Below are 27,747 nucleotides of genomic sequence, written 5' to 3'. Positions count from 1 at the left end.
GCACACACCCTCCACTATGGAGCTCTTTATATATATCAGACTTAGGCTAACAGCGAAAACGCCTACCCCGGCCTTCCATGCAGAGCCGCCCACGCTACTCCCACTCCACGTTCTCCTACAAGCCGAACCCCCCAGACACGTCACTTTGCTACTCTATCGCAAGGCCCAGCTCTCGCCACTTTCCCACTCCCTGAGAGTTCGTCTAGAATGGGATCGAGATCTGGGTCGCCAGCTAACGGACGACCAGTGAGAATTTAGTTGCAAGCAGACACAAAATATCACAGCAAGCAGTCGCTTGAGGATTATCCACTATACGTTTTTACAGAGATTATATTACACCCCGGCCAAGCTACACAAATTCAAACTTCGAGATGACGACAGATGTGGGGACTCTAAGGGTAACACGTGTTTGTGAATTGCATTGGAGGCAACTGAGAAAAGAGCCAAAATACAGCAAAATGTTTTGTTTTCTAAAATGGCATCAACAGAAGGTTGCTGTGATAACATCACAATCTTCCTAGTTTGCTTCTGGAACAGGCAGAGTTGTTAAATCCTAATGTTTTTACCACAATTTTTGTATATTTCCAAGAAGTAAGCATTTTTTCATATTTGTTATGGTTTCTATCTACTTGTAGTTTGCGGTAGAAACAGGTTGTAAAACCTGTGGGTGAACCCAGCAAGCTACACATTTATGAAAAATAAAATTTAAAATTCAGCAAAGGGTAAATTTCTTAGCTTGCTTATGGTTTTCCCAAACAAATTGTTGAACTAAAAATAATGTAAACAAAATAGGAAAAGATAGAAAAGGGTTTTTTGACCCTGACGGCTGATTTTCTAAATTAATATACCATTACATCTATCAAACCCTTGTACTTGCAAGGATGTGTAATGTTTGTTGGTTGTCCAAAAACATGTGATACTCAGGGTGTCTACAGTCTATACATTTTATTTCATTGAATGCCATCCATGTATCAATTCATATGGTACAATCTAATTAACGAAAATGGGTCTAAAGGAAACCTGTGCATTTTTTAAATGTTCCAAAAATACAGAATTTAGAAAGAGTGGTCATTTGTACAAGTCTGGATTTGGTGGTTGCCCTTAGTATTGTGATTCAGAAGGCATTGTTTTCTTTCTTACACATTGGCTTACAAAGGGAAGCCAAAAATGCAGCGACAAATTCAGTTCATAATTACAAATGTGCTAGGATTATGTAATGCCACACTTCTACCGATAAAAACAGTATCCGACTTACGGTAGGCCTAGCACCCATGATAGTGAACTGTTTCCCTCCCTGCACAGCTCCGCCTCCTGCTAGCTACTGCCCCTTGCAGGTCCAATGACCCTTGCGGGTTTGTGTTTGAGCCCCTTCTCCAACTGCAGGCTCCCGCCTGTGCATCATCCCTGGTGGCTAGTGGGGAACATCTTTGCTCGGCTGCTGGTCTACCTTCTGTCCTTGTGTATTGTGGCTCTTTTTCCATCTGCCTTCTTTGCACTCTCCATTACGTTTTTACTCTTTTTCCCGCTCTTTGCTTTCTTTTTCAACTTTTTCATCCTCTTTTGTGCTGTGCGTCTTCTGCTGCACACGTGGCCCGCCCCCTTCCACCACTGTGTTTTCCCACCTCCCACCTGTCCAGCCCTCCCCTCACACTACTTAATGGCGGCAGCGCCGCCAGAGCGCCCCTCTCTGTACCCTTCTGTGCCTGAACCGCGCCCAGTGCCACGGACCCTGTTTCTTGAAACTTCCACCAGTAACATGCCAGAACCATTCTCGCCCTCAACACCGGACGTCATGCTGCCTACCACCTCCCATCACTGAAAGACACCCAAGGAACTTTCCCCTACCAAGACTGCAGGTGCACACTCTAGCTCCTCCTGGCCTGGCCGACCCACAGCACACCCCACCGGCTCAGCTGCATCCTCCTTCACATGTGCTCCATCCACAAACACAAAACGGAAATGTGGGTCCTCCTTGACTCTGTCTCCTCTGACACCTCCTTCCTTATAGAAACCTGGATGAACACCAGCTCGAGCCCAGACATCGCCACCACCATCCCCATCGGCTGTCAGATCACCCGCAAGAACCTTACTGACAAAGCAGGAGGAGGCATCGCCATCTTCCAAAAGAAATCCCTCCACCTGGCCACCCACTCGGGCAACCCAATGACAACCATGGAACAGGTCCACTTTCAGGTCCAGACCGACCCCAACACCACCATTCGTGGCACCCTTGTCTACAGACCGATTGGTCTCCACCCGCCCTTCTCCATCACCATCATCGACTTTGTCGCACATGAGGCTCTCACATCTACAGATTACATCCCACTCGTTGACCTCAACTTCCACCTAGACAACCCCAATGACCAGAACACTGCATACCTTCTGGAGAACAGTCGCCAACATCAGACTTAAGCAGCTAGTCACCTCTCCGACCCACGCAGTGGGACACGATTAACCCCGAGTTCTCACCCAGCGAAAACCTCCGAACTCCTCTGGATCGACCACCATTGCATTAATTTCACCTCCAACAAACCCAGCATACATCAGCGCACCCCTCCCCCGTTGTAACTTGAACATGGTCACAGAAGAACAGCTCAGGGCCTACCTCAGCACAACCGCACCGCCAACATCGCAGCACGCAACCTCCACTGATGGATCTCCAACTGCTTTGACGTGCTGCAACACACCAAGAAAGGCAGCTGGTTCACTGCCATCCTCCACAAGTCCAGACACACCTGTAGATGGCTCGAGAAGAAATGGAAGAAGAACAAAACCCCAGAAGTCCATGCTGACTTCAAAATCACTGTCACCGCACACCACCTTCTCCTCAAAACCACAAAGAAAATGGCCCTCCAAGACAGAATCAACGGCAATGCACACAACAGCAAAGAACTCTTTGCCATCCTCAAAGAGTTCGCCAAACCCAATAGCAAAACCACAGAAGTTCCACCCTCCCAAGACCTCTGCAACACACTCTGCACCTACTTCCACCACAAGATCAAGCAGATCTAAGACAGCTTCGACATCCAGGATCCGCCCACCACCACATGCATCGCCATCGCCCCCAACAGATCCTGGTCTACTGGACCACGCTCACCACGGATGACACTCTCCAAGACCATGAAGAACATTCACTCTGGATCACCCTCGGACCCCTGCCCACACCACATCTTCCACAGAGCTGCAACTTCCATCTCCCCCGCATTATGCCGCACCATCAACTGCTCCATCGAGACCACCACTTTCCCTGATGACTGGAAACAATCCGAGATCACCCCCTGCTGAAGAAACCACCTGCCGACCCAACAAAACTCAAGATTTTCTGACCCATCTCCCTGCTCCCCTTCCCAGCTAAGGTCAACGAGAAGGCCATCAATGCCCAACTCTCTGAGTTCATCGAAGCAAACCACGTCCTGGACTCCTTTCAATCTGGCTTCCGAAGCAATCGCAGCACCGAGACGCCCTGTTCGCTGCCACTGATGACATCCGCTTCCTCCTCGACCGGGGAGATACAGTAGCCCTCATAGTCCTTGGCCTCCTGGCTGCCTTCACCACCGTCTCCCACTGCACCCTAAGCATGAGACTCCATGATGCCAGCATCCACGACAAAGCACTGGACTGGATCCGATCCTTCCTGACCGGTAGAAAACAAGGAGTCAGACTACCCCCGTTCCTCAAACCCATGAAGATCAGCTGCGGAATCTTCCACAGCTCGTCCCTGAGCCCCATCCTCTTCAATGTCTATATGGCCCCGCTCGTAGCCATAGTCTGGAACCATGGGCTCCACATAGTCTCCTACGCCGACGACACCCAGCTGATCCTCTCCCTCACCAATGAGCGCACAATCGACAGAAACAACTTCCACAATGGGATGAAGACCTTCAGATGGATCACCACTGTGCCAGAAAGATGGTCACCCATGCACTCATCAGCAGCAGACTCGCCTACGGCAACACACACTATGCAGGCGTCACCCAGAAACTCCTCCGGAAACTACAAAGCGTTCAGAACAATGCAGCCAGACTGGTCCTCAACATCCCCCATTGCAGCTTGAACCATGCAAAGTCAATGTGGACCGGAGAAGTGTGGGAACAGGGAGTAGTCTGACTTTGGGTATTGGCTGAAAGTGCCCGAATTTCTAGTCACTTAAACGTGTGACACATTTTTTTAGCCTATACTTAAAGATAGCAGGGAATTATGGGTCAGAAACACCCATAGTTGGAAGGCTTTCACGATTGCTAAAATACCCGGTGCTCAAATAGGGCTGCCATTTACCATGGAATGTGATAGAAAATTAGGATTTATCCCCTATCTACTGGCACATATGACAAAACTGTGTGCAAACAAATACAAATTTCCTGTGCTTTCCATGTTGATGGGGATGCTGTAGGTTTCCGGGGAGACGGGAGCGGCAAGAAAGATTTTTGTCTCTTGGGCATAACGGGGTTGGCCTCCCCAACACATTTTTATTAAATCAAGAAATTATCCCTGGACTTTTTTTGGGCTGTTTGTTCTTCCAGATAATCCCCAAATCTGCCTCCAGGGAAGGAGAGAAGATAGTCGGTTGGGCCCATTATACCTGGTGCCTTCACTGACTGCTCCCACTCCATATTATTTTTAAATCCCTGGTGTCTAATAAGCTTGTATATTGCACTACGTCCAACTTAGGATACCGGTGAGGCCCTTGTTAAGTGTGTAGATAAAAGGGCTTGTACTTTCAGGTGTGAAGAGTTTTGTGCCATCCAAAGAAGGTTGCTAATATTTTAAACAGTGCAAGGATGAAAACGTGACTCCTGGCATGCAAAAGCAAGTACAACGCTGCTTGAACGTCATTGCTCACATTCAACTTTCAGAGGTTTGAAGACCACTGCATGGTTCAAGGAATCTTTAGGCCTTGAGGAAAGGAGCTAACTAAACCTGTACATCATATAGACGAATAGGCACATTATTATGGTCAGCATCTTGGGTTTGAATGTTCGGTAGCACTTGTTGTTGCTATTAAATTTGAAATATTTGACTGTTTGCACAATACTGATCAAATAGGAACCAACCAAAAATTAAGTGCAATTTGCAATGTAATTATAGACGTTTCATACAATAATTGTTCTCTGTAATCTTTCATTTGTAGGTATTTATCATTGGACTGATTGCTGATAGGAAGTTTCAACATTTTAATCCTGTTTTGGAGACCTACATTAAAAAACACTTCAGTGCTACTTTAGCCTACACGTAAGTGTATTTTAGAGTTACGTTTTCTAGTTCTTTGCTTCCTTTGCAATTGTATTGTTTATACCTTGAAAGCATTTGATTTGCTAAACAATTGCTTAAAATCTGATATGAAAATCTGCTCTCCTAAATCGAAGACACTGCAACACATGAAATTTAGTGCAGATGACTGCTGCAGAGGTCGTCATTACTGTTGTCGAGGTGTATAAGCAGCTCTGATATTGCTTTCCTCCAAGGTTGGTCAATGTGCAGTCTGCAACACCTTCCTGATGGCTAAAAAAACAACAATATTTTGTCACTGCTTAATTTGCAATTAAACATTAGGGTGCTGAATACCAAGACTTGGAAGTCTTAAATCCACATCATGCCTCTTTATGTCACTGCTAGACACTCCCAGCCCATGTATCTCTTATTTTCTGGCTTCTCCCTTTGTGACGGTTTTCCCATCTATCACTTCCTCCGTCTTTCCAATCTATGTTTTTCCCTGTCCTGCACTCAGTAAATAGCTGATGTGGCAAAATAAGTGCCGGTCCCCATGAATGAGTGCCAGTGGTCCCCACCAGCAACCACTGACTCAAATTAAGCACTTGGTTTTGTTTTGTGAAGGCTCATCAGTGGATTAGATTCTTAATTCGTAACCAGAGTCAACAAATATAAATTGTATTTTCTGTCTCATCGTCTTGTAAAGTGTACTTCGAAGCCTTGTAAGGCTCTTCCATTTCATGTTTACTATTTAAATGATTTTCTTGGTTGAACCACTAGATGACCAAGACCCGTAGTATATGCAGGTGAAATCCAGCTACACTTTAATTTAGAGAACATATCGGAGAAGCATACTAACATTGTAAAGTGCCTAGACCATCTCTTCATTTGGATGATTGGAAGCGACTTTTGCTTGAATGGACAATAGGTGAAAGACCTAATCATTGGAGGTGAAGGCTCAGCGTCATCTCCTCTCAACCTCTAACATGGGCTCCCTACTTGCCTCATGCCTGCAAGTCAGGAACCTCAAGATCATTTTCACCTGGAACCTAGATTTCATTCCACAAATTAAGGCAATTGTCAAAGTAACTCTCCTACTGAAAATCATCCCTCTCCATACAGGGTTTAAAGACTTGCATTCTCACACACACACGTACGTGCATGCACACACAAATATGCATATAAACACTCATACACACACACACACACACACATACATACATACATGCATACACACACCTACACCTTGGTACAAACTGTAAGGAGTGCCGGTTCAGATCCCAGCGAACTACAAGAATGGCCGCTACTCCCTCAGACGCGTGCGCAGGGAGGTCAGGTTTGTAAAGTCTAGCCTCCCTCGATCAGTGACACTTCGCGTTCACTGTATTCTACATGTCACGAAACTTCAGATTCAACTTACCGGATTCCCATGGATTCTGCTCCTCTTCGGTTGTTTCGGCGATTGGGGCACATCTTTCTCGCGGTCTTCCTTGGCAGCGGTGTCGCTCCTGCAGGACTTCCTCAGTGGTGTTCCTCCAGCTCTTCTCTCTGCGACGCTGTTTCTGGGAGGCATACTCGGCGACATTTTCGCTCCTGCAGCTCTTCCTCAGTGGCGTTCCTCCAGCGACTTCTCTTGGCGACGCTATTTCTGGGTGGCGTTCTCGGCGGCGTCTTCCTAGTGGAGATTTTCTGTGAACCTGCAATATAATGAAAAGAAACACATTCTAAATTTTAACGGTAACAGCGCTCTTGTGCTGTTTTTTATCAATTTTATTTATTTATTTCGTTTTGTTATTACTTACCAAATCCTGCTCCTGGCACTGTGGGGATCCGTCCCTTTTATCTTTCATGAACCTATGAAAAAGAAAGAAGACATACCTGAAGACAAGGTTATTTTTTGTTTGTTACGCAGTGGTTTCAGACTTCTATTTATCACAAACAAGACTTGATAATAAGGTAGGCCTTAACTTTTACACAGAAGATTACATTTCATTTGTTTCACAAGGTTTACATTTCCTAGTATTGTTTCTTGTTTATTCTAGAATTTGATAGAAGTCTTACACATTATCAAGAGGAAGGGATTTCAATCTCATTAGTGCAAGGTAGGAAAAAATACCACAAGGAGACTAAAAGGGAGATACAGACTGAAGATTCCTGCATATTAACTCATTCTCTGTACTTATTCCCTTCCCATAGCCTCGTGCCTTATACTGACGGGTCCTGTGCCAGTGGGAGTATCGACGAGGGATCTCTACCCCTATTCCTTGTTTTGTTACCCTCCTTCCCCAGGTTACTGTTGTCACTTTGACTTGGTTGGGTGCAATAGGTGGCTTAGGCAAGTCGTGGAATTTGCTTCATGTCCCAGACGCTCCTGCGAAAATACATTGAAACTTGACACAATACTATCTGGGCTACTGTAATATACTTTGCACTCATCCCCTTAAATCACTCATTCCAGACTGCAATTAATGCTAAATTTGGCAACCAGAATTAATCTGCACTTACTGGAAGTGCACCAAATTAAACCAGCCCAGACTTCTCTCCATCAGGTCACAGAGGAGTTCAGGACCAATTTCAAAACATTGTGAATTATACAAAAAACAATATTGGGGTAAACGCTCTGTACCCTTTCATTTCTTCTCATCTCATTTGATTCAACAAAGTTCCTTCAAGAGACCAAAGTTTAGGGGAAGATTGATGGGTCCTGCATCCCACACTTTGCTTTTGAAAAGCCTGATTCACCCAAATGGAAGACCTTCAGTTGAGAAACCTCCTGAAAACCAAGTTTATCAAACTGATTTTCAATTAAGCCTATCTGATAGAGACTACTAGCCGCAGATTCCTTATCGTAGAATCATCCCCAGGCGTGAGACTGGATCCAGAATTTTTTTTGCCACAGCATCCCTGCGCACTGAGGGACGGCATCACGTGACTTCGCCCTGGCGTTGTCCTCATACATGACGTCAGCAAGGTCACATAAGTCCCACCCCGAAGCGCCTACATCAGTTTTTTCCATTTCCGCGTGCAACGCGGCTCTGGATCGTGCTCCAGGCTTGTTTTGGGCCTTTCCCTTTGGCTTGTTGCGTGTGTGTGGGAATAGTGTAGGAATGCCTTCAGGCTTTAAGACTTGCTCGTCTTGTGCGTGCCAGATGTCGGCGACGGATCTTCACCCCATCTGCATGTGGTGTTTTGGAGAACGCCACAACTCCACTGATTGTGAGGCATGCCAGCAGATGAAACCGAAGTCCTGGCTGGAGCGCCAGATGAAACTTATTTCAGCCCACATGTCCAGGTCGGCGTTGTCACCACGCCTGGCCCCTGCGGAGGGTTTCAGGAATCGCCACCTCCATCTTCGAAATCGTCCTTCTCCCAGGCCACAAGAGCGTGGCTCACCTGTCGGTAAGTGTCGCAGTTTGTCCCAGAGGGCTGGTTCCCAGGTTGCATCCCCAAGTCGCCCTCGGTACAGGCGGTGGCCTCATCCGAGGTGACGCTGCTTAGGCGGCGGTGGCTTCTGGCCCTGGCGGCGCCACAGGGGCTGGCGGAGGGCCCTTCTCGTCCTGTCTTGGACCGACGCTGGCGGGGGACCCCTCGTCCCTCCCCGGGTTCCTCTCACCCCTCCACGCAGGCGGCTGCCACGTCGGAGGTCGGGTCGACGCCTTTCCGGTGCCGTTTCTTTGGTGGAGGTTGTTCCGGCGTCTCCCCTAGTGCTGGACGACGATGTCCTACCTCAGATTGCAGACTCTACGGCGCCAGGCCGACGTCGGGCTGTTGACTTGTCTTCGGACGCCGCCTCTTCTCCAGATGTTCGGCGCTTGCTGGTTTCATCTTCGCCGAAGACGGGCCGCCGCGTTGTGGCTTTTTCCTCGACTTTGTCTAAGGACGGCTCCTCGCCGTCACCGCGGCCCACTCCTTGGTCCCTCTTCCTCCTTTCCGGACCTGGCACTTCCTTCCTCCGGTTGGCTTGGGGGACGGCGGCCTTAGCTTGCAGCCGTCACCTGCTGAGGAGCTGCTTTCTCCACCGCTGGGCCCTACGGAGGCGGGCGCTGCCTTTGCTCGCTCTGTTTCCACGGCTGTGGGAAGCTTGCGCATGGGTTATCAAGCTGCCCATTACCCCGTGGAAATCTTCTGGAGGTCCTCCATCAGGGTTCTGGTGGTAGGGAGCTGCTGCTTCCCTTCAAGGGTTCGTTCCATTCTTCTCTTCTGGGGCTTAGGGCCGCCCCGCCACAGGGGACCCGGTGCCCTAACACCTTCTACACCGCCACTATCCGGCACCACGTGATCCTGTGCGTCTTTCCCTCCACCGTTCTACGAGGGACCCTCTTTTGCAGAATGCCTTCCCCTCTCTGCCACCGCTTTTGATTTCCCCGTCACAGGAGGCCCGTTGGCTTGACTCCTGGAGGCGTAATGTGTTCGCCTCCACCAGTGCGGCATTGTGGGCTCTTAACACTGTGTGTTTTGGCTAGGGCCACTTCTTTCTTGTGGGACTCGGTGGAGTCCCTTATGTCTGCAGCTTCTCAGGAGGGTGCCTTTGTTGAGCTGCAGCACCATATGTTGGATGGCCGGGAGCTGGCGGCGTTTATTCTTCGCTCCGTTCTGGACATCTCGGAGGTCGTGCCATGGCTTCTTAGGTCGCACTTCGTCGACGTGCCTGTCTTCGGGACAGTGTGTTCTCAGAGAACGTTCGAGAACGGCTGGTGGACCTTCCTTTCGATGGCGCTCTTTTGTTCCACGCCCCTGCGGACTCGGCCATTCAGAGGTTCTGGGAGGGGCTTCGGCCTCCTCCTCCTCCTTCTCCCCCTCAGTGACATGTGAGTTGCTCTGGTTTTCGGGAGGTGTTCTTCTGTTGGGGCGGGTCGCCCCAGTTGTGTGATCTGTGTGATTACTGTGCATTCGAGTCTTTCTTCTTCAGACTATGGTGCTGTTTGCTGCTGGCCGGCCCTTATTTGAATGTGTTTTTTGGCTTTTGATAAGCCGTGTTGGCACCAAGACTAGGCCTTCTGTTATTCTTGTTGGCTGATTGGCAAGCCGTCTGTGGGTTCTCCGAAGGTCTTTCTGTTGTCCTCTGCTGCGGAATGTTTTTTCCTAAGAGGGTTCCCATGTCTTGGGATGTGACATGCCCTATGTGGGGTAATGGTAGCTAATATATAGCTCTGTCATGTGCTGGGGAGGTGTTGTCGCCTTCGGGCCTCTGCTCTCCGTGGCGTAACGGTATGTTGCAGGTGCAATCCTCTTGCTGATGGTTTTGGATTGGCTGGAGTTGCACCCCAGGCTGTCTTTCTCTGGGGTCGCTGCGTTGTTGGCCTGGTCTGGCCTGCTGCCTGCAGCCTTGCATCATGGCTCTGCCTAGTTCCACTTCTTTTTGGGCCATGTGTGTGGACTCCTCATTTGGGGACGTGTCCGGGTCCCTCTTGGCCTTCCTGGTCTCTGTCTTTTGCTGGCGGCTGGCTTGCCCTGAGTGCACCATTCTGTGGTGTTGTCTGTGTCTGGCCATGCATGCCGGTGCCGACCTACTGTTTTTATGCACCATTGTGCCTACTTGCACTTTAGCGGGACAGTCCTCCTTGCCTTGTCCGCTTCTTCCAGTGGGCCCTGTCGTCAGTTCTGCCTCTCCTCCCAAGGGGTTGAGCTGGTTCTTAAGTTCCTTGTCCCTCTTCGGGTGCAGTCTGTCCCTGCGGTATGTTGGGTGGTTCTCCCTGGGTGACCTTGGGCTACCCTTTCTGCTTCCGCCTGCCTTATTGTTGAAGGCGCCGTTCTGTCTGGCCTGTTGACTTCTGGCTGTGTTAGGCTTGGCTGCCCTCTTCACTGGGCGTGTTCCCGGTGGGGGGGGGGGCTTGCCTTTGCTCCACCTCTTCTCCTTGGAGTCTCTAGGTTGCTCTTCTTCCTAGGTGCTCCTCTTCCTTGTTGCTCCTCTTCCTTGTTGGGCCTTGAGGCTTCTGGGGGAGGTTCTTAATACCTTGAATGGGTGTAGGGCGCTCTGGCCTCCTTTCTCCTTGCCCTCGTTTCTCCTGCTGATGGACCGCGGGCTGCCTCTCTTCTTGTCTTCCCGCATCCCCTCTGGGGTTGGTGGTCTTCTAGATGCAGGGGTTCCCCTTGCCTGGGGGGCAGGGTTCTTTTACCTGTCCGTTGGCCTCGTCCCCTGAGGGACCCTCTATTACGTCCAGACTGGTGGGGTCCTCTCGCAGACCCTCCTTCCCCGTGGGTATGGCTAGGGTATCTATTCTACGTTAAGGAATCTGCGGCTAGTAGGCTCTACCAGATGTAAGAGTTACTTACCTTCATTAACGATGTACCTGGTAGAGACGATTCTAGCCGCAGATTCCTTCACGGCCCGCCCTTCCTCCCCGTTCTGCGAGGACCTTTGGCTTGGAATTCTGCATTCGCCTCCCTGTGGGTGGCTGTCTTCAGTGAGTGCATTCTGTCGCTCTTTCTGACAGGATGTTCGTCCTGTTTATTTGTTCCTTTCCTCCCTTTTTGGCATATTGGAGGATGGGTTTATAGGGATTTCCGTGCCCTTGTGCTCTAGTTGCCCCAGGTTGGGGCCTACCTTCTACCCCCCCGACCCCCAAATTCCCCTTTCATTACTAGGGGTTCTGGCCCCTTTGCTATATTCTAGGTTGGGGTCTTTTGGCCAGGCCTCTGCCCCTGTTCCTTATGGGGGTTGTCACATTCTGTGATGGGGGTGTCTTGGAGCCTTGTTGTGCCTGGTTTGTCCCAGACTGGTTCCCCTTCATTGTTATTGGTTGAGGTTGTAGCCCTGCTGCATGTTATCATGAAGTTTTTTCATATATTCTTTGTCTCCAGGGGGCGCTATCTCCGTACTGGCAGGGTTGCTTTTTCAGGGCTGTGCTCTGTTCTTTCTTCTTTCCCTGCCTTTGGGTGCTGCAGTGTCTAGCACTGCTCCTTAAGGTGTTGTTCCTCGCCATTCCTTGTTCCAATTTTTCTGCTCTTTCGCACACTTTTCCTATACTCTCACAGTTTTGTCTGATGGCTCCATGTTGTGGCGCGGAACATTTCTCAGAAAACTGAAGTAGGCGCGCCGGGGTGGGACTTATGTGACCTCGCTGATGTCACGTACGCTAATAACGCCAGGGCGGAGTCGCGTGATGCCGTCACCCTGGCGCGCAGGGATGCTGTGGCAAAAGATTTTCTTGATCCAGTCTCACGCCTGGGGATGATTTTACGTTAAGGAATCTGCGGCTAGAATCGTCTCTACCAGATACATCGTTACCGAAGGTAAGCAACTTGTACTTTATTTTCATGGGAGCGAGTGAAGAATGTCAGATATATGTGCATCTTACGCATTCTGTTAGACTCAGTTATGCTTTGGCAAAACAATCATTGTTTTGTATTTCTGTTCTAGTGCTCTGAAGTGGCGTAAGTCATCTGGAGTCCTTTATATAGCTCTGAAAAATTTTTTTTTCATAATTAATAAGCAGAGATCTATGACATGAATAGACTCTTTCTTTAAATATAAATAAAACCATACTAAGAGCACCCTTGCAGGAGGTGTGTGTTTAAGATGACAGATGGGACAGATGCGTGTAAAGAGCTCCATGCGACTCGCCCACCCCTCATCATCCTGGAGACTGGCGACCCTCCATTTTATTGCTGTAGGGTCACCCTGGAGGTCTAGACAACAACATGGGTTGGCACCAGCTGTGATCGTGAGCAGTCCCCTGCAGAGGCCCTCTTGACCAGTCTGCAGCCGGTGCCTGGAAGGTGGAGGTGAGGATTATCCCGCCCGGGTGCCACCATGGATGGCACCAGGGGCTACAGTTGCTGATGGGTCAGCTGGTGGGCCTGAACAGGTTTGATGAGCTTCTGGGGACCAATAGAGATGTCAGTGCTACGTTGGACCCGAAGCTGGATGCCTTGGTAATTAAAATGAGTGCTTAGGGCCGACCTGGCAAAGTTGGGATAGAGGTTTAAATTCAAGGAATCTGTATTGGCTGGCCTGCTCACCGCAGTGGTGAACATGCAATCTCAACTGAGGCACTCCAGACAGACTTGACTCTGTTGCACAGCCGGGTGAATGATGCTGTGTCGCTGGAGGCGCGACAATTCCACATAATGGGGCTCCCTGAGGGAGAAGAGAGCCCAATTTGGCAATTTTTCTTGAGGACTGGCTGCTTAATACAGTGCTTGATGGGTGGAGCTGCACTTTCGTCTCTGTAAAGTGGACCCACAGGTTCTCTGGTAGGCCGCCTCTCCGGGCGGCCTCATTATGGCCGATGGTGGCGCAACTCTTCAGTTATCGGGATGACAACCATATCCTGCAGGTTACATTCACAAAGGGCCCCTGGCAGGTAGAGAACAGCCCAGTGAATATCTACCTGGACTATATGGCCAATGAGCAGTCCCAGCAAGGATCCTTCATGCCCGTCAAGCGAAAGCTTTGACAGATGGGTCTGCGTTACTTCCTGTTGTTCCTGACCAAGCTGTGAGGCATGGATTCTGGAACTACTCATTTCTTTGTGTCCCCAGCTGAGGCCTGTGAGTGGTTGGAGTCTAAGGGATTTCCGCCACCACCTTGAAACACGATGAGTTTTGGTGGTGATGCCAGTGGTGGCCTTGTCAATAGCAAAATGGCTCACCCAGGGGCAGACCAATGGAGGAGCAGGCTTCAAGGCAGTGGACTCTGGAGATTGCTGAACTGGAATCTCTCCATAGCCATACCATGGACTCACCCGCTCGATCTGTGTCCTCACTGAAGGGGAAGCAAACGCATGCCTTGATTGACATTCCTCCTGCACAGTGGGCTGCCCCAGCCCTGACCCCAATGATTGAGGTCCTGTTGATTATATTTGAGGGCCTATATCCTTTGTTTTGTCTTTTTTATATTGGTCTGCCGTGCCTCTCTGTGAATGGGGTCTCACATGAGTCTGGTATAGGGGGCCAGACCCTCACAATCTGCTGGATATCCCGTCCCGATCTTGGTGGACTTTGTTGGTTTTGCTTTGTTGTATAGCTTGTTTTTGGTCTTGCTCTTGTAGCGCTTTATGCACCAAGCGCTGGTCAGTCCCACTTTCTGGATACCCTCTCACCGTCGATCTTCATGCACTGAGCATTTGGGGTGGGGTTTTCAATTGTGTGCACACCACTGACATGCATACGGACAATCTTCCGCTCTGGGTAACGCAGACACCCGAGACCGTGCACTCTGAGACGTTCGGCACTCCCTGAGGAATATACCTTGTTTTTCTGCTTTTTTTTTTCCCCGCAGGGAATTACAACGCAGTCATTACAACAACTGCATTGTAACAATGCATACCATTACCCTGCAAGTCGTAATGACGACTTGCAGAGGGGGCGCTGGATGTTGGGATTGTATAATTTAGTATTCCAACTCCAGTCTGTGCAACAGTAGGGAAGGTTTTGGATTTTAAATCCAACACCTTCTGCCCCCCGCAAGTCATTGTTCCAACTTGCGGACTAATGGTATGTGTTGTTACAACACAGTCCTTGTAACAACTGCGTTGTAATTCACTGCAGGTGAAAGTATTCGTGGTAAACAATGTTTACCCTCCCTGAATCATCTCACGCAGGAATATTCCCACTTCTCCCAGGTCCACCAGCTCCATACGAGAATTAATTCTCTGTAATCCCACAATGGACCCCCTTTGTTCAGTCTTCTGAATACTCGTTCTGCATGTTGTTGGACCACAATAGACTCTTGGTGGCATTGCACTGGGTTAAACAACGGACCCTATCCCCACTTGAAGACTACCAACTCAGGCACTCCGGTATAATATGTTTCGTGAGACATGGGACACAAGTTCTCAAAGTACTTTGAGTTTAATGAGGGTACCGCAACCTGGGGCCCTCTGTATTAATATGGTGTGAAAGTGACTTTGCCCCAGAAGTTGATGGCCATGGAGGCTATTATCTAGGAGCCAGAGATTCGGACAGGGGATGGGGTCGGTCAGCTGGACAAACTTACTTCCCTTACGGCAGCATATAGGGCTTTAGTAGACAGACTGAGGAGGCTGACCTATGCAGACTATGTTGCCAAACAGCAAGCAGAAGGTGACAAAGTAGGGCGTGTCCTGGCGTGGCTGTTGCGCTTGGTGGTTACAGGCCCCAACTGACCGCCATTATGTTTCCAGCAAGTGACATTCTCACTGCACATTCAGACATCAAAGAAGCTTTTAAAATTAATATAGCTCCCTCCTGTTATCAGAATGATGTTGGGGTTGAAAAGCCCATTTATCAGCATAGCTGTACCCTTTGCTGATCCCCTTCCTGGACCCCTTCCACAGCCGTGCCCTAGATGAGCTGTTAACACTTGCTGAGGTTCGCCTGGCATTGGACCAGCTGGCGGATAATAAGATTCCAGGGACAGATTGTCTCCCAGTAGAGTTGTATTTGGCATATCAGTCTACGCTCACTCTGAAGCTCCTGCAACTGTTCAGTCGGCTAAGGCATAGGACGTTCTTTCTCAGTTTTTGAGAGAGCCCTTGATTGTGGTCCTTCTCAAGCCAGATAGAACTGTTGGAGGTGTGCTCCTATCTGTTGCTCTCCGTGCACAATATGGATTGTAAGGTCCTTGGGAAGGTATTCGGCTGTTTCTGTATGTTGTTACATTGGTCGATCCAGGCCAGAATGGCTTAACTCCCGGGAGGAATAAGTTCCTCAATCTCTATTGTCTGTTTCGCCTCATGGATGAACATCCTTCTGAGTCACCCCAGGTGAGGCACTTTTGTTAGATATTGAGAAAGCCTTTGACACTCTGGACTGACTGTGTCTGCATGGAGTGCTCCAACGCATGGGTGGGTCAACCTCCTGTACACAGAGCCAATCGCTAGGGTGCGCATTGGCAGGGATATCTTGGTGCCTTATCAGGTGTGCAGGGGCAACAAACAGGGATGTTCATTCTCGCCTCTCATATGCACTTTGGTCCCTGAGCTGCTCTTAAATGGCTCTGTTTCGTGATTGGTGCCCGCAATGGGGCATACAGAGTGGTGTCTCCTGGAAAGTGATCTTGCTTTATACAGTCAATGCATTAATATATTTTAGGTATTTCCGTAAGGACTCCACTAGGTGGTGAAGGCGCTAGATGCTTTTGGTGGGGCTGTGGCTTGAGGTTAAACTGGACTAAGTCCTGTCTTTTCCCCTTACACAGACTCCCTGTGTCGGAGAAGGAGGGTCCACGCCATTTAGGTCTGCTCTGGCAGTACGACACCTTCGGTTACCTCGGAGTGAATGTTTACCATATGGAGCGGGATCTGATTGATGGCAATCTGGGCAGGGCTTTGTCAGGTGTGTGCCATTCCCTGAAATTCTGGAACTCCTTGCCGCTTTTCCCAATGAGCAGGTTCTCAATTATAAAAATTTTAGTATTACCCTGGTTGCTTTGTCATTTCTCAGCCTTGCATGTCCTTCTACACCAGCACTCTTTTGGGGAACTGAATACACTCCTCTCTGACTTGAGTTGGGGTACTGGGAGAAAAAGAGTGGTGTTACACAAGTTGTGCATCCCATTGGAGAATGGTGGCTTGGGAGCACAGCAATATGAGGTGTAATATGCTTCTGCGCAGCTACAGCGGCCAATGTGGTGGCTGGCGACGAGTAGGCTTTCATTGTCTAGGACTTACACGGATGGGGCATCCTGGACTGGCTCCTAAGCCTCCGGCATGGTGCCCTGAGGATGAGATACCTTGCCAGAGTGGTTAAGCATTGTTGGAACGAAAATGGGAACCTGAGGTGCGACCCAGTGCCATATCCACCCATTCTGCCTCTATGGGTTCTCCCGGTGTTTCATGAGATTGCGAACACTCGTAACGTTGGCACTTGGATGGAGGTGGGTGTTCTTACATAGGGGGCTCTCTGAGAACATCAACTCTTGCTGTCCTTCGGAACCTCAGGGACTGCAACGACATTCATGAGGGCCAGTTTTTGGCACATAATGCGCATAGGATGCCGTCAGGGTTGTGTGGGAGCGGAGTATACTGAACCTGTCACATTTCGGGCATTGCAGATATTGTTGGAGCATGTTATGGGTAGGCTCGTAGTAACACTGCTATACAGTGGGTTGTTGGAACCCCGCAACCTGACCCTCCATGCTTTGAGGGATAAGTGGGCTCGATCTCTTGGTCCGGGCCTTTTAGACTGACAATGGTCCTGTGTGTTAGAACTGATATGGGGTGTTTTCAGGAATTCCCATCTGAAAAATGCCCAGTTAAAGTATGTCCATCAGACATATCTGACCCCTTTGTGACTTCAATGCATCTTCCTGGGATTAAATCTAAAATGCACCCGGTGCCCTGCTTAGAGGCCGACTGTTATCCTTGTGGTTTGGGCTTGCCCATAGATTGATTGCTATTGGAGGCAGGCCACCCAGGTTCTCTCTGACATCATGGGCTGTCCTTTACAGTTCGATCCTCTCCATTGACTGCTGGGTCTGACCGCTCATACGTGTAGGAACAAATACGCTGCCAGGTTTGTTGACTAAGCATTCATCCTCCTGAAGAGCTGTATATCCATGGCCTGGAAGTCCGCAGTGGTGCCTTGTTGACTCTAGTTGAAGGACCTTCTTAAATGGGCATCTGCTGAGACGACAGAATGGTGTTCGCTTCCCCGCAGAGTGGAGTGGCGCCTATGCTGGCCGCTTGAGAAAAGTATCTTGACAGTTCAGTTTGGACAATCAATCAGTCATTTGTTAAGCGCACTACATACCCGCGAGGGTCTCAAGGCGCTAGGGGGGGAGGTTGGGGCCGCTACCAATCGAACAGCCAGGTCTTTAGTATCCTCCTGAAGGTCGGCAGGTCTTTGGTCTGTTGTAGGCTCAGTGGGAGGGTGTTCCATGTATTGGCAGCGAGGTGGGAGAAGGATCTCCCACCGGTGGTTGTTCTTCAGAGGCGCGGGACGGTGGTGAGTGAGAGGTCGGCGGAGAGTAGCTGGCGGTTGGGGGTGTAGAAGGAGAGCCGTCTGTTGAGGTAGGCTGGGCCGGTCTTGTGGAGTGCCTTGTGTGCGTGGATGAGGAGCTAGAAGGATATCCTCTTGTTGACGGGGAGCCAGTGCAAGTTTCTCAGGTGGGGAGTGATGTGGCCATGTCGTGGTACATCGAGGATCAGTCGTGCCGAGGCATTTTGGATGCGTTGTATTCGATTGATGAGCTTGGTCGGGGATTCCGCTTAGAGGGTGTTTCCGTAGTCGAGTCTGCTGCTGACGAGGGCCTGGGTGACTGTCTTTCTTGAATCTGTCGGGATCCATCTGTAGATCTTGCAGAGCATGCGGAGGATGTTGCAGCAGGAGGAGGAGACTGCGTTGACTTGCTTGGTCATTGAGAGCGTTGAGTCGAGGATGATTCCAAGGTAGCGTGCGTGGTCGGTGGGGGTCGGGGCTGCCCCCAGTGCCATTGGCCACCAGGAGTCGTCCCAGGCTGACGGGTTGGAGCCGAGGATGAGGACCTCTGTCTTGTCCGAGTTCAGCTTCAGACGGCTGATCTTCATCCAGTCGGCGACGGCCTTCATTCCTTCATGGAGGTTGGCTTTGGCAGTGATGGGGTCCTTGGTGAGGGAGAAGATCATTTGAGTGTCGTCGGCGCAGGAGATTATGTTGAGGTCGTGCTGTCGGACGACGTGTGCGAGCGGTGCCATGTAAATGTTGAGCAGTGTCAGGCTGAGGGTGGATCCTTGGGGTACGCTGCAGATGATCTTGGAGGCTTCAGAACGAAACGGGGGAGGCGGACGCTCTGGGTTTTGCCAGAGAGAAAGGAGGTGGTCTATTCCAGTGCCTTGTCTCGGATCCCTTCGGCGTGGAGGCGTGCGTGTAGTGTGCGGTGGCAGACATTGTCGAAGGCGGCGGAGAGGTCTAGGAGGATGAGTGCTGCAGTCTCCCCGAAGTCCAGCAGGGTCCTGATGTCGTCGGTGGCGGTGATGAGGGTGGTCTCTGTGCTGTGGTTGCTGCAGAACCCTGACTGGAAGGGTCGGGATTCTGTTCTCTTCGAGGTATCGGGTTAGCTGTCTGTTAATGATTTTCTCAATGAACTTGGCCGGGAAGGGGAGCAGAGAGATGGGTCAGAAGTTCTTGAGGTCTCATGGGTCTGCTTTGGGTTTTTTGAGTAGGGCGTTGATCTCTGCATGTTTCCAGCTCTCTGGGAAGGTCGTGGTCTCAAGGGAGAGATTGATGATGTTGCGTAGGTGGGGTGCGATGGAGCTGCTTGCTTTGTTGAAGACGTGGTGCGAGAATGGGTCTGACGGAGAGCCAGAGTGGATTGTGCTCATGGTCTTGATGTGTCATCGACGCTCACGCTGGTCCAGGCAAAGCAAGAGTACATGGATGATGGTGTGTTGCTGTCTGTTGGGGCTGTCTGGGTGTTGAAGCTGCGTTTGGATGGCTGCTATCTTGCGTTGGAAGAAGGTGGCGAGAGAGTCGCACAGGGCTTGCGGCGGCGGGATGTTGTTGGTGTTGGAGCTGGGGTTGGAGAGTTCCTTCACGATGTTGAAGAGCTCCTTGCTGTCATGTGCGTTGTTGTTGAGGCGGTCTTTGAAGGAGGTCTTCTTGGCAGCCCTGATGAGGTGGTGGTGGTTGCGGATGGCATCCTTGTGTGCTGCGTGGCTGTCTGGAGTTTGTTCACTGTGCCATTTCTTCTCTAGTTTCCGGCAGGCCTGCTTGGAATCTATGAGTTCTGGGGTGAACCAGCTGGCCCTCTTGCTGGTGTCTCTCTGGGGGGGTTTCTTCAGCGGGGTGAGGGTGTTGGCGCAGTCCTCGATCCAGCGTCTCAGGCTGTGGGCAGCGTCGTCGGTGTTGGAGGGTTCGGTGGGTGGGCGGAGAGTGAGGTTTGCGTGTAGTTGGTCTTCGGTGATTTTGCTCCAGCGGCGGCGGGGGATCTGTTGGGTGTGGTGGTGTTTGGTGGGTTTCGGGAAGGTGAAGTGGATGCAGCGGTGGTTGGTCCAGAAATGTTCGGTGGTGTAGCTGACGGAGACATGCAGGCTTGAGGAGAAGACTGGGTCGAGTGTGTGGCTGGCGGAGTGTGTGGGGGTTATGACAAGTTGTCTTAGTCTGAGGTTATCGATCAGGGTTGTGCAGTTGTCGTTGTTGTTCTCAAGGTGAAAGTTCAGGTCTCCGAGGAGGATGTAGTCGGTGGAGGTCAGGGCGTTCATGCTGATGAAGTCGGCGATGGAGTCGCTGAACTGGGGGCAGGGTCCGGGGGGTCGGTAGACGAGGGTGCCTCTGAGGGTGGAGTTGGGGTCTGTGTGGATCTGGAATTGCATGTGTTTGGCGGTGCTGAGCGCGTCGTCGGTGCTAGTCGAGACCCTGATGCTGTTCTTGTGGACGATGGCACTTCCTCCTCCGACTCCGTTGGTGCGGTCTCTGCGGGTGATCTTGACAAGAGACCCCCTTGAGACTTAGTGGTAACTATCTGGTGCTCTTTGGCTTGCTGAGGGTCCCCTGGTTGGAAGTTCTCTTTATACAGCTACTTCCACTGCCTTGGACGTTACGGTTGGATCCTAATCCCTGCTGCTTATTACCCGCGCTCGCTGTTGGGACACTTCGACGAATTTTGTTTTTTTTATTCCCCCCTAGACCCCCCCCCTTGGGTCTGGTTGTCGGTTCCCCTGCACCCCCTCCCCCCTTCCATCGATGGCTGTGACACACAATGCCATGGCGCTGTCTTGCAGAACGGCAATTGGCGATCCCCATTTCACAGACATTAACAGTTTTTTCCCGCATTTGACCTGTTTTCATGTTTATGCTTCTCTCTCTGTTCATTTGAACCACTATAGGGGCCCTACTCCGTCATTGTACATTACATAGATGCTTCAACCTTTGACCTGTTTGGGGACTGGGTTGGTTCTGCTCCATGGGCAATCTCCTTGGGTAACTTTTCTGTATGTGAGACGTGTATCATGTTCTTGTTTTTTTCTATTTTCTTTCTTCTCCAGGGGATTGGTACCCTGGGGTCCCAGGGCATGTTATTTGAACTGATTGTTATCTCCTGGTGCCCTTGAAGGTCCATATAATGCTCATTGTGTTTGGGGGGAAGACGCAGTAGGTGCCCCTTGAATATGGGTAATGCTTCCTTTGGCCTTTGCGATTTGATATACAAAGCATCCTATTAGTCCTCTTGCAACCATTAACATTATCTCCACTTTCACTGTTATGCTTAATTGCACATACACTAAAACAGGAATTTGTGCACATACCCGCAATTTCAATTCAAATCAGGATCATTATTTATGCTGTACACATGTAGAAAAGTTGATTGGAGACATTTTCGCATTTCTGCATTTAACTGTTGGAAATTGTAAAGCTCTGATTGCTAAGCAGAATGAAAATACCATGTACCGACCATGCAATGCGAAGTTGTCATTTTGAACAATTTAAGCATGGCGACTACGTGTTCAAGACTTTTGACAGATGACTTGTTCATGGCAGAATGCTAGAAAAAAATGAATAAATTGCATTGTTGGTAGTTTTGCAGACATGGCAAATATGAATGGGATATCGTTGCATGTGAACTTATTTTCTTTCACTAGGAAACTGACCAAAGTGTTGAGAAACTATGTGGATAGTTCTGAGAAACCTGGTATGACGGACCAAATTTTCAAAGCTATGAAAGCTTTGGAGTATATCTTCAAGTTCATTGTGAGGTCTAGGATCCTTTTCATACAGTAAGTAGCTGAAGATTGTCAAGTTATGTGTTTGAAAATATTTATCTGATTTTGTTTCCCTCAAACCTTTAAGAATGGTTAAATTATGTTGTTGTAATAGAAAATGTAATTTGTGATTTATGAAACAGCCCTAATGGTTTGCCTCGACAATGCAACTGTATTCATGCATTTTACTAATATTTAAAGTGTAGTTTGCTCTCAATAAAGGTCAATTTCTGTATAGATGTGTGTGTAGAATAAAACATTGTTCATTGCATTAATATTACAAAGAGCAGTAATTATAAAAACCTTTGATTGGCTTCAAACAACATTTTGACCATCCATATTCTTAATTAGTTTGCGTGAAATCCACCATTGATAGTACTGATCCACAGTCAAATATGACCTGGTCAATATTAGTATATTTAATCCTATGTTTATTAAAGACCTGGGGAGTATTGCTTTAGACAAGATCATGCACAAACCTGTCTCATGCTGTGAAGAAAGTGTAGACTAACATGATGTTCTTTGATTTAATATGGATTTGAATTGAAGTATTCCAGATTGTTTTCGGCCACGTTCCTTTATATGGGTACCAAACTCCTCGGTGATTTGCAGTGTCCTCATAGTGTATGGTGGGGGTACTTTATCCCATATATATTAGAAAACTGGAATTTTAGAAAGCTCATTTGAGGATGGTGGTATGGCAGGGATTCTGTAATCCCTAAAATATGCCTACTGCTATCAACATTTCAATGCTCTGATCTAAATCCTATAACTCGCCTTCTTTTCGGTCTCCACAAAATGTGAGGAAATAAGCAAAGAAGTGTCTGAGGTTGAGGTAAAACAGCAAGGCTTCAACCTTTCCTCCTCTGGTGGTTTGCAATATCACAAAACCTCTGGAAAAGGGAAGGCTAAATCTCCCAGCATTATATCTTTCTCTCTGCTTGGCCAAACCATATAAAATAATTTTGATGCAGCAAAGGGACAGTCAAGGGCTACAGACAATTTGTCTTCTCTTCTTTCACATCTTCTGTTGGCTTTTTACTTCAATTGGTGTTGGGCACGCACAACTGTGTCACTAACTGAACAATGAACAATAGGAGGTGTGATAGCAGAGAGAGATAAAGGCTTCTGAGAGGAGGAAGTTTTTGATACTTTCAGAATATTAAAAAAAAATCAAAGAAATAGTGTTCCATTACATTTATGGTCAGGCCATTAAAGTCCCACTTCAATGTTATAGGCCCATCAGCACACACCATTAACGTTCGAACAAGTCTTTAATGGCTAGTAGTGGCTGCTGCAGCAGCCGATTTGTGCTATACTAAAATAAATATGTAGCACTATCCCACAAAATAAGTTTAAATGTATGGAACCTCTTTTTTTCTATAGCAGGTTGTACCAGAAAAGTAGAAAAGAGATTAAATTTGATATTTCCTTCCATCTCCACAATGTATTTCCACAAGGATGATGCCTGCTGATGGAAACTGTGCTGAAATTGGTGGTGTGGCACCCAGGCAGTCGTAGACCCACTGGCTCAGTAAAGGCAAAACAGACTTTGCAAAGGCACCATATAGGTAACCCTTACTAACAAGTTGAGAAAAAGCTGAAGGCTGCCTCCCAGTTTGCAGCCCCGCATCTTAAAGGAAACATGCGCTGTGCATAATTAAGATTCATTGGTTTCTTGACATGTTCTGCCATATACTGCGAATGCCCTGGGGTATGTTAATTTCTTTAGAGAAAAAAGTGATTTATATTGAAAGAATATGAACGTGATAATTGGTAAACAGCTGTTCCTTCTCAGCTTATACAACGCGTGTAATGGGTTTCTCCTAGAAACTGAAGTTTGCAAGAGCTTGACGGCGAGATTTAAGACGGTGATATTCTTTTCATAGTTCAGTATTTCTGACAGAACTCATTAAAGCTCACATTATTATCCCTGTTAGCTGTAATGCATATGTTAAGATTGTTACCGTAAAACCGTACATTTACCTGTTGTAAAACATAATGTAGAAATCCAGTCATGCCCCCAGACACACGTCTTGTGATAAAGGGCCATGATCCACTCTCTAGCGAGTGCCACTTTCATCTGCAGTCTGCCAAGGATCTGAAATGTGTTTTATCCAAACTGCTCTGTTTTGTGATTTGCGGTATTTCTGTTTTGTCTTAAGGACAACAGAAACAAAATAGCATGTTGACTTTGACACAATATTGATGGATAAAACGGTTGAAGGTGATGAGTGAATTGCCAGATTGAAAAAAATGATTTTCTCCCCACCTGAAATGCTTGCACATCTCTGTGAGGCTTGTAACCTATGGTCTCATCTCTCAAAGGGTTTCAGGGTGATGGAGTTGAGTTAAAACTCAATCTTTTGTAGCCTTAATTGCAATGGAGCCAGTCACTAATGTTAGTTACTGCCCATCACTAGACGTGTGGGCCAGGGGCTGCTGGTGAGGATGCGTAAGGAGGGTAGGCAACAAATAGGTATTCCTCTTTCAAAGCTCAGTAGCACATGAACCTGCTAGCTGCATCATCACCCATCTTCTAGTGTCCTCTAAAAAGTCATATGACGACTATAAAAACTGGTTTGGGCGCATCGCCTGTAGTCTGTGCATTCTAAGAATAAGCATCGGTTTCACTTACAATATTCCATTCAAGGTGCTAATGCAGAGTTCATAGCCTGAATGACAAATTAAATTCTGTGAGTGTGGATTACTTCTGAAGTGGCACTGACAAACGAAATAACTCTTTGTGAACTGGGTCGTTTGAGGGCACGAACTCGGTGAGATGATGGATGCGGTGAAAGTACAGGGGAAGCAGCATAAAAAGTGTTTTGCTCTTAAACTAGTTTAATTTCTCTAAAACACAATTTTTATTTGCCTGTTAACTTAAACCGAGAGTCTATTTTTTAAAACTTAGTTGTTGAACTTTCTATCCAGTTAACATCTACGAGACTGTGGTGCACTTAACATATCGTTTCTATCAGAAGTTTCTTTAAGCTCATGTACATTTTAATACACCCGCCGTAACTGAAGTTTAAGACCTCTTGGAAAATCCTTTGGACTCAGATTTTCTTGTTGCATCCTCATTTAGTTCTCCTTCTACCACAGTAAACATGCTAAAAACAAGTCTTCAAACTAGGACCATGAACATTTTCCTAAAGATTACAGATCAGAGCCTTGCAATAGTCTAAAGGTAAATCTGAAAGACCGTTCAGCTGCATGTCCACACTTGAAGTGTTAGGACAGTGGAGGCCTGCTTCTGCATTAGTTGCTCATAACCGCACTGTCAGAGGTCTTTACACGGGAGCTTTGCAGTACTGCTTGAACTGAGGACTGGCACTGACGTTGCTCTATGGATTCTGCAGATCCCTGGCATCACTGTTGCTATCAGCAGTGGTCCGTGCAGGTAAGCGTGGTGTGGCGGGGTAGGGGGAGGTCAACAGATGACGGTATAGGAATTATTTAATTTATTTAATTTTCCCTATTCTGTTGTGTGTCGACTTTCCGCCTCGCCACACCGCCCCACCGCCCCACCTCGCTTACCTGCATGGACCTCCGCTGGTTGCTATGCTTTGGTTGCCATGCATGTTACAAACATGCAGATTCCCCTCCTATATTAATTTCTCCATTTTTGAAAGGAGCTTCTTGCCTTATTTAATGTTCATATTTCATGTTTTACTCCAGTGCCGATTTTAATTTATCCCCCCTTCTTTTTGTGCTTATGCGATGCGTCATTGCTTTAGCCAAGCCCTCTCTTCATGCCGGGCTTTATTATGGAAGCCGGACTGTGTGCATGTGGCTGGACTCCATCATGCGCCAGGACCGCTGGAATTTTTGGCCCTGAAGTGGACTCCCAAATTTCCTCCTTCTCTTGCGTCCGATTGTGGGAGTTGGGCAATAAAGGCAGGACTTGGGTACGCCCTTTGTTTGATGCTGTTGGTCTGTGTCCGGGTGAATTGCCTATTTGTGCTTCATGTGGTTTTGAGGTAAAGGCACAGGGGCGCTGCGGAAACAATACCAGCAGGAATGGGCACACCTACGCTCATGTTGTTGACTTGGAATGCCAATGGGTTGGGCCATAAATTTAAACGTAGGTTGGTGGCAAAGGCGCTCACATGATACTTCACTAATGTGAGATTACTGCAAGAGACGCATATGAGTGGGAATCAGGCATGCTTCACCAAGGGGTACAGAGGGATGGCAACATTGGTCAGAAAATGCCTTTCCCTTAGGATGATTAAGTGTGGACAGACACTATGGACTGCTATGTAGTAATTCTGAGGAAGTGGGAGGGTGAAACGCTAGTGATGATTAGTGTTTATGTACGGGGCTCCCGACAGAAAAACTTCAAGTACTGAGCTGCATTATAGCGGAGGTAATACAAGCCATAACCTTCCTGGGGGTGATTTTCATATGATCATGGACCCACAATTAGACCCTACATACATGGTACAGCAAGCTCACGGGGGAAATTGAAAGGATTTGTCAAGGCAGTGGTCCTTGAGGATTTTCGGAGATCCCTAAATTACCAAGATAGGGGGTGCTTAATACACATTACCGAATAGATTATTTTTCTCACCGACCTTAACTCTCCCTTGACTAACAAAGGCAGCCTTTAATATGAGAGGAATATCAGACCACTTCCCACTAGAAATGACTTTGAGCAGCCGGTGATCGAGAGGGCGGGGGAGTGATGGATGGCGGCCTGGTGGCTGTCTTCCCCCATGGAGGTGTCACGATTTACTAGTGCCACAGATTTATACTTTATAGAAAACTGGGAGGAAGCCAGCAGGGCAGCCACCCTGTGGTAGGCCCATTAGGTTATAGTAAGGGTGAAATAGTTTCAGGAGAGGTGGGGCACAAATGAAAAAGGGAGCATGAATATTTGGATCTGGAGAGAGATTTCTAACTCTTGGAGAATATGCATGCCCGTTCCCCAATGCATGAACTGAGTCTACTGTTGGTATGGAAACTGGAAGAATACCAAGCCTTGGTGAACAATGGGGTGAGACAGATGTGCTTAGCTCAACAAAGGCGGTTATTTGAAAGGCAAAAAGGCGGGCAAGCTCTTGCCATGGCTAGCAGCAAGAGAAACGGAGAGACCGCACATTACCGAACTAGTGGGCCCAAAGGGGTACAGGGCGCGGGTTAGTGATTACATAAATGGGGTCATGGCAGTATACCTATAGGAAATTTGCTTGGAGAATCCAATAAGCCAGTAATTGTAGAGTAGGGAATTTGTCAAGGATTACCCCTATAGAAAACTAGAGAGAGGGAAGGTATTGGGGCTAGAAGAGGATTTGATGGAAGTCGAGATTTGAGCGGCGCATCATGCAGTTGTGGGCCGGGAAAGCACCGGGTCAAATGGACTCCTGGTAGAGCTCCAGAGATGATTATCCACTAAAATAGTACCCTCACTACACCAAATGTATGTAGACGTACACGAGAAAGGGGAACTACAACAAGATTTGAATATGGTAACAGTGGTTCCTACCCTAGCTGGGAAACCTTCGGACAGATGGGATTCCTACATGCCCATCTCCCTCCTAAACAATGACACAAAAATCCTACCTAAGGCCTTAGCAAATAGATTGAGGGTAGTGATCCTGGACTTAGTTCACCCGGACCAGAATGGGTTTATACCCTAGAGATCTACAGAGATCTTCTAGACTCAATCTTAGGAGACTTCAGAGCAATATTGTGGCAGCTAAGAGGGTCGAGGTGCCGCTGGCAGTGGCCTTCCTCGACACCCATTAAGCCTTCGACTTGATAGAGTGGCCCTAACCATTTGTAGTCCTGGAGAAGATGGGGTTCAGGCCAAAACGTCTGGCCTGGTTCTGTCTGCTCTACACGAAGTCTAGTGCGTGACTTAAGTTCAAGGGGGTCCTCTTTTTGGATTTCTCGATTGGGAGGAGAATGCAGCAGGGTTGTCGCTGATGCT

General features: G+C 48.3%; 1 protein-coding gene across 1 annotated transcript in view; it reads left to right on the top strand.

Annotated features, from left to right (window-relative positions):
- Positions 1-27,747, top strand: part of DOCK1 (dedicator of cytokinesis 1) — a 1,311,419-nt gene that overhangs the window by 346,755 nt on the left and 936,917 nt on the right. The window contains exons 21-22 of the mRNA XM_078643512.1: positions 5,129-5,229; positions 21,690-21,824. Coding sequence (XP_078499638.1) covers positions 5,129-5,229; positions 21,690-21,824 — 236 coding nt within the window. The remainder of the gene's footprint in view (positions 1-5,128; positions 5,230-21,689; positions 21,825-27,747) is intronic.

The sequence above is a fragment of the Lissotriton helveticus genome, chromosome 5_1 (genome assembly GCF_964261635.1).
Source record: "Lissotriton helveticus chromosome 5_1, aLisHel1.1, whole genome shotgun sequence".
Classification (NCBI taxonomy): domain Eukaryota; kingdom Metazoa; phylum Chordata; class Amphibia; order Caudata; family Salamandridae; genus Lissotriton; species Lissotriton helveticus.
This window is presented reverse-complemented; position numbering and strand designations above follow the sequence as displayed.